Genomic DNA, 7,509 nt, shown 5'->3' on the forward strand with positions numbered 1-7,509 from the left:
ATAAATAAAAAATTCAAATCCTTAGATACTAAGCCTTAAATATATTGCTCGAGTTATTTTCTCTTTGGTATAAATTGATGTAACGGTAGTAGATATTGTTCGTTTTGACTCGTTCTGCTAAACACATGTTTCTTATAAGAAATGTTTCGTTCCCCTCTCCAACTGTTGTAGGATCTCACAATTCCTCCCCCTAAGGCCAACATCCACATTACACACCGCACGACAACTAGCTTTGATTTCATTTGTAACAGCTCATACCCATCTCCCGTGGGGCCAATGTCTCATTGCACACCACCCGATGACTAGCTTTGATACCATTTGTAACAGCCCAAACCCATCCCCCTTGAGGTCAACGTCCTCATTGCACACCACTCGATGACTAACTTTGATACCATTTGTAACAGCCCAAATCCATCCCCCTTGGGGTCAACGTCCTCATTGCACACCACTCGATGACTAACTTTAATACCATTTGTAACAGTCCAAACCCATCCCCCTTGGGGCCAACGTCCTCATTGTACACCACCCGATGACTAGCTTTGATACCATTTGTAACAGCCCAAACCCACCGCTAGTAGATATTGTCCGCGTTGACCCGTATAGATGTCGGTCTCACGATTTTATAACATGAATATTGATAACTTTTCGTAGAAGATTTGAAGCAGCCAATTAGTCTTTAAAATAGTCTTCAAGAACAAAAGTTGCATCCTGAAAATGTCACTTCTACATTCCAAAACTACGACCAATTGACAACAATAACTAAGCGATGTTTCAGCATAACAATACTCAACCGAGCATTTCTTCCTTACTAGCAGCTACAACTTGGCCGCCGCCATGTGCATCAACCCTTCTTGAGACCTCAATGAGATGAATGCTGAAGGAGAACGACATGGATTCATTGTTAGATTAAATCGTGTGTGACTGTATGTCTTGATTCCAACCCGACTAGAGTAGGCGGAGTTTTCCAGTTACGGCATCGATGAACTCCTTTGGCCCTGTTTAAAAGAGAGATGGACGATGCATATACGGTTAAGAATATGAATTAGTAATTGAACCTACCAAAATTCATGAGTTTCGAGGTGATTTAATATAGTATTAAAAGCTATGTATTTGAGCTCCTATAATAATGTATATGTAAGAGCCCAAGTCCAAGCCCACCACGAGTAGATATTATCTTCTTTTCGGGCTTCCCCTTAACGTTTTAAAACACGTCTGTTAGGGAGAGGTTTCCACACCCTTATAAAAAATATTTCGTTCCTCTCTCCAGTCGATGTGAGATTTCACAATCTACTCCCCTTTGGGGCCCAACATCCTTCCTGTCACTTGTTCCCCTCTCCGATCGATGTGAGATCTCACAATCTAGCCCCCTTTGGACTCAGCGTCCTCGCTGGCACATCGCTCGGTGTCTGGCTCTGATACTATTTGTAACAGCCCAAGTCCATCACTAGCAGATATTGTCCTCTTTAGACTTCCCCTCGAGATTTTAAAACGCGTCAGCTAGGGAGAGGTTTCCACACCCTTATAAAGAATGTTACGTTCCCCTCTCCAACCGATGTGAGATCTTACAATCACTATTTATTTATTAGGTTCCGTGTTATTTTCCAAGCCCACAAGTACAAGAGAGCGTGCAAAATTGAGCATAGCTCAACAATAAATGACAAGTACCACAACTAAGAGGACAGAGGTTCAGATCCTCACCAAGAAACGCGGTATTAACTCAAAAAATAAAATAAAAAAACATAGGAAGTGTTAAAAGTATGCCGTAATTATTAAACTTTCCGTAACTCATCAACTCAACCCACATATTAACACAGCAGAGTGATACGAGGAAAATCAATCAGACAACCTCAGAATTCTATCATCATAGGGTAAAGAAGCATTACCAGGTCCAATGGCAAGAACAGTCTTTGATCCAGCTGAAACCTGCATATTATTGAACCCAGTTTCAGGATACCAGGTTCCAGAGAACTGAATTTATTTTGTAAAACAAAATGGATACAAAAATGACTCGCTAGGTGTTCGTTTCGTTTATTGGCACCCGGAAGCGCATCAAAATCATAAATGCATGAGAATTTGGGCTAAACTAAACAGGATGGAAGAGAATCAATCTTCAAATAATATGAATCGTTTCTTTCAATCAACTATAAACACATCACATTCATAGCACATATAGTACCCATAAATGTCAGTAAAATATGTGAAAAATCATTTGACTGTTCCAAAATATGAACATAAATAATTCATCATGTCAATCATATTGTTCCTGGTTACCCCACCATTCAAGAACAGAGCGCAGATTGTACCTGCGTGCGTCCAGCATCAGCAACAACAAAAGTAGGGAGGCCAACGTTCTCAGCTGCATCCTTCAGTTTATTCCTGATTTGAGAAAATAAATAAATTTACGACAAATTTCAAAGGCGTAGCTTCAATAAACAATCTTTCCAATCCTCAACAGAAACCAACAAGTTCTTCATAAACCATAGGATTTCAAATGTTTATCACTTAGATGATTACATTTTCAAGAAAGAATCACCTGCTTACATTTCTTGTTGATTCTTGCATGTTACAACTATTTTTGGTTGCCCACATAGCTCCCATTGTCTCAAAAGGTTTCGGTGGCTGCACTAGATATTCAAAACGAAGAGCGGAAAAGAGAGGGAGTTGAAGAATTAGCTGCGTAAAGGCTTTGATCAAAACAGATAATTGGAAGTAGTATAGCTAAGGAGTACCTTTGCATTAGTTGTGCATACAAGCCAGTAGCAGCATCTTCACAAATTGACAGAGAAACATACAAACATATTAAGCATCGACTGCAGGAAGAAAAGAAGCGATAAATGGAACAAAGCATCTTAAATCTTACGAGCGCATTGAGATGCAATTTTTCCAGAACCCATCTTCAGATCTTGCCTCACAACAAGTACCTTCATTCAAAAATCAGAATGTTAGATGAACACGACACGAGTTACATAATGCAATGACTTGGTGTGGCATTCGGTGTACTTCCTACACTTAGAGAAGGGAAAAGATCTAACATGAGCCATAATAGAACATTTTCAAAATTTTGGAAATATACAAATAACTAAGAGTTACAAAGTGATAGGGCCCCGCTTACAATAGTATATGCAAGTAAGCGGGTTGGAAGGGGCATGGATACGAGTTGAATTGTATTCGTGTGAGGCCCAAGGATTTGTTAGTCATAGGGGTCATGGGGAGTGAGTATTTAGGAGGGTTGTTAGCTTTGGGTAAGGCATCTTTTGGCTATTCTGAATTTGTGGATTCTTGTGAGAATTGGGAGAGGTGGGAAGCTCTCAAATCTTCCCTTGGCACCTTGTCATTTGATCATAAATAAAATTTTTGGGCAAGACCTACCACAAAACAAGGATTACGCAGGTCCTGTGTGTAATAGCTCAAGCCCACCGTTAGCAGATATTATCCTCTTTGGGCTTTCTTTTTCGGGCTTCCCCTCAAGGTTTTTAAAACGCGTCTGCTAGAGAGGAGGAGAGAGAGGTTTCCACACTCTTATAAAGAATGTTTCGTTCTCCTCCCCAACCGATGTGGGATCGCACAATCCACCTCTTCAGGGCCCAGCATCCTTGCAGGCACTCGTTCCCCTCTCCAATCAATGTGAGATCTCAAACTTTGACCCTCGACTAATCAGATCCCTTTTCACGTCCTGGCTTGACAGACTACAGATACTTGATGAACAACAACAAAGATTGTGTGACCACCGTACTTAGAACTCGGCTTAATGTTGTGGCAAATAGGCATGTTCATGTAAAAGCTAATTTTGTTTGCAAATATCATTACACAAACACCTCAAATATGGACATAAACTCTCCTATCTTACAAACATCAAGCCACAAGAAAAATTTGAGCAATAGCGAACCATTTTCATTGCACAGTTGTATGCTCTTTTATGGCACATAGTTGAGGCTAAACTAAGAAATTCATGTTTCATCGTTCCTTTCATTCTATTTTAGTGATCATAATTCAGCACAAACATGTAGAGAAATCACAATAAAACAAACAAGCACATTGAAGACGAGCACTAACCAATTTGAGCTCTTGATCACCGTTGTTTGAAGCTGGAGATATCTGTTGGTACTTGGAAGGCAAAAAATAGCCCTTCTTAGCATTGCCTTTACTAGGTTTTGACAAATCCAACAAGAACCCAGCAATGAAACCAATAACGAGGCCTGGTATGAAATTCTCGGGTCTGAAACTCACCGAGAGCCATTCTTTTTCTGGCTTCACTTGTTGCTTCTAAAACACAGAAAACAAAACTTCAAATTAATTCAAACAACAATTCTCAATGGAAAGGGGGCAGAGACTGAGAGCGCAAAAGAAAGCAACACAGGAGAAATCGATACCTTTCTGGAAGAATTAGATGAACCCAACATGAGCCTTTTAGAAAAACAGAGAGAGCGAGAGAATTAGAGTGGGGAAAGCGCGGCTGTTTCAATTTTAATCTTATCTTGTGTGTGTTTTTGCCTGATCTCTTGAAGCTCGATTGCCAAAAATCGGAGTTCCAATCGGCGTAACTGCTACTGACTGCTGCAAGATTGAGCGGCAAGTGGTGAATTGGGGACCCAAAAGCCCATTGAACATTTTCCATCACAGGACCATTGCATATCGATGATCCAAAACAAGCTGCAATGTTGGGCCACGTTCACATTTTCGATCCAACTGAAATCGAAAGAGCGCTATATACATACATATCTATATATACATGCATATATACATACATACATACATATATATATATATATATATATATATATATATATATAATTTAAGCCAACTTTTTCTAATATTCAATCTGAGATCCCACGTTGATTAGAGGGAAAAACGAAACATTCTTTGTAAGGGTGTGGAAACCTCTCCTAGCATACGCGTTTTAAAATATTGAGGGAAAATCCAAAGATGACAATATCTTCTAACGGTGGATCTGAGCTGTTATCCAATGTTTCTTGGGTAACCTAGATTGAGTAAGAAATATGATAAAAAATAAACTTTAAAAAAAATAATTAAATTTAAAGGTGTACCAAGTGTTACACTCACATTCTGTCCGGACTCACAATGCAATTGTCCAACATTATTTTTGCACTCAAGTAAGCCAACCAACTAAAACATAGGTCGTCGTTAGCACAGATAATGTATGCTCAAGCCTCTAATTTCATACTGGAATTTTTTTTAAAATATTCAAAAGTCGATTCAAGAAAGCAATGATACATGCTAGCATGCAAATAAGCAACCAATCACAGCTTTAATAACGTGTAACCCAGGTAGAAAAAATTGACAATTAGTCGCATACCCTTATAATATATTTTGGGGCATTTTAGTCTTAGTAGATGTAAACATTATTTTAATGAACGGTCATGCACCAATCTAACATAATAATAAAAATAATAAAGGATTAGCTAACGTGAAAGTAAGTAAAAAGGGTTTGAAATTGACATGCAGCTACAAACAACACGCATTTGACAAGCATAACCGTGATATTAGACATCTAGTCATAGACAACACGCTCTAGACAAGTATGAATGTGATATGACACATAGGTACGTTCTTCCCTCTTTCTTGGTGTTAGTAGCGGTTACGGTGTCAAAATGAGATAAGACGGTGCATTTTTAGTAGACGAATGAAACCCGTCTGTGGAAATAGCAAATAATTGACGGGTTTTTTTTTTAATTTTAATTTTAATTTTTTTCACATTTTCCTCCCCTTTGGTCCCTACAATTGAAAATGTAGCCAATTATGCATGTGGTTAAACGTTGAGGCCAGGATGTTGCTCTTGCATGCATCTCCATCACATTCAATTGGATTGGCCTCACATTCAAAGGGTAGAATTGTCAATATATAATTACATTTACATTATTTAACTAATATCCATTCATTTATTCCAAAAACATGTACTAAAATTGCTTTAAAAAAAATAAATTAATTGACTTATATTAGAGTGGCCGTTAAAATTATTTTCCTCAAATGGTAAAATTACTATAATACCCTCCATCTTAATTTTATTCCCTCATTTTGTTGCGCTCGAGAATACGACAAGCTCTCCACGAGTGACGACACGACGATACGACGCATCTTAATACATCTAATATTTGCCAACTCATCAACCTCAATAAATCGCCAGAATTTTGTCATCTTATACGTTTGTCCATTCAATACTCGTCCTACTATATATATGGTTCCAATCAATACCGAGATATAGTTCAATGAGTTAAAAAATTAACAGCAAAATAACGACATTATCATTTTTTTTTAATTTAAAGATAAAAATAAAATATCAATTTCTCGTGTTACATTAAACTTTGGACTCGAAATAAAAGATTTAAAAAAAGAAGTATTTGTTGCGAAGGATTAAGGCAACGGAGGTGCAATGAATGTGATGGGAAAGGCTTTCAAGAAATGGTCCTTAAACTCTCTTAATATCACATGAAATGGTCCTCAACTTTTGGTCAATTTCACAATTCACCCCACAACAACACATAATTGCCATCAATCACCCCCAACTACATTTCTATAATTTCAATAATTATATAATTAAGTTTTTTTTAAAAAATATTTTTATTTTATTTTACAAATACATTACTAAATCCAAAAGTATATAACAATTCTCTATTTATTTTTTTTTTTTAAAGAATTTGTGGGATTGAGTTTATGTTTATTAAATAAATTTTTTACTGTATAATTTTTATTTTTTAATATAAATTATTTAATTAATTTAGACAGCTGTATAGTTTTCAAATCTAAGACAAACACAATTCATAAATAGTGGTTATTTATTTCAATTAATAAATTAATAATTGAATCAACGAGGAATAAGATAAAAACAAAACAACATAAATGACTGAGTACATAAACGACTGAATACACATGTGGTCAGTTGAGTGAGGCTGCCCCACGTGGGTTGGCAAAGACCTAAAGCAAGGTGATATATGTGGTTCGAAAAATGTCAAATTGGTATGAGAGAATGTAGTGTATTGACTCGACACGTCCTGAAATATTAGACTCGAGAGTGGAGGCATAAAAATCGAGAAGCAAAATTGAATAAAGTAAGTGAAGCACGAAGTGGTGTCCTGAATCATTTTAAATGTACGACAAGTTAAAGATCGGAAGGTATGTCCAAAATACTCGGCTTTTATTATCTATACCTATTATCGGTTTAAGTATTGTCGAGAGCGTTGGAACGGAGGACTTTTCTCGATATGATTCAATTATTATTGGTGAAATGTCAAATTATAAACTACGGAATTTATTGCAATTATTGTAGTTTTAAAATTTTAATTTCTCATATTTATGAAATTAATTTGAATGCGAGTGGTTTGTTTTTGCTCGGCGAGGATGTTACAAACTGAAACGAATTGCACGTGCCGCCTGCTAGTGACGTGGACGAGTCAATTCTAGACACAATTAAAAAATAAAATAAAATAAATAATATATATATATATATATATATATATATATATATATATATATATATATATATATATATATATT

The 7,509-nt window shown here is 36.6% G+C and overlaps 1 protein-coding gene across 2 annotated transcripts; it reads right to left on the reverse strand.

Annotated features, from left to right (window-relative positions):
* Positions 1-632: 632 nt before the first annotated feature.
* Positions 633-4,545, reverse strand: LOC111446781 (peptidyl-tRNA hydrolase 2, mitochondrial). 2 transcript variants are annotated; one of them, XM_023085730.1, is made up of 8 exons: positions 4,371-4,543; positions 4,054-4,263; positions 2,861-2,921; positions 2,730-2,766; positions 2,542-2,619; positions 2,304-2,376; positions 1,884-1,923; positions 633-995 (listed from the first exon to the last, which is right to left on the reverse strand). In XM_023085730.1, exons 1-8 carry the CDS (start codon positions 4,398-4,400, stop codon positions 946-948), a joined length of 579 nt encoding a protein of 192 aa, XP_022941498.1. In that variant the 5' UTR covers positions 4,401-4,543; the 3' UTR covers positions 633-945. The 2 variants fall into 2 exon arrangements, 1 of the variants encoding a protein (XP_022941498.1); XR_002711148.1 differs by lacking the exon at positions 633-995 and having other exon boundaries at positions 1,906-1,923; positions 2,534-2,619; positions 4,371-4,545.
* Positions 4,546-7,509: the final 2,964 nt, after the last annotated feature.

Source organism: Cucurbita moschata, unplaced genomic scaffold (assembly GCF_002738365.1).
Source record: "Cucurbita moschata cultivar Rifu unplaced genomic scaffold, Cmos_1.0 Cmo_Scf00008, whole genome shotgun sequence".
Lineage (NCBI taxonomy): Eukaryota > Viridiplantae > Streptophyta > Magnoliopsida > Cucurbitales > Cucurbitaceae > Cucurbita > Cucurbita moschata.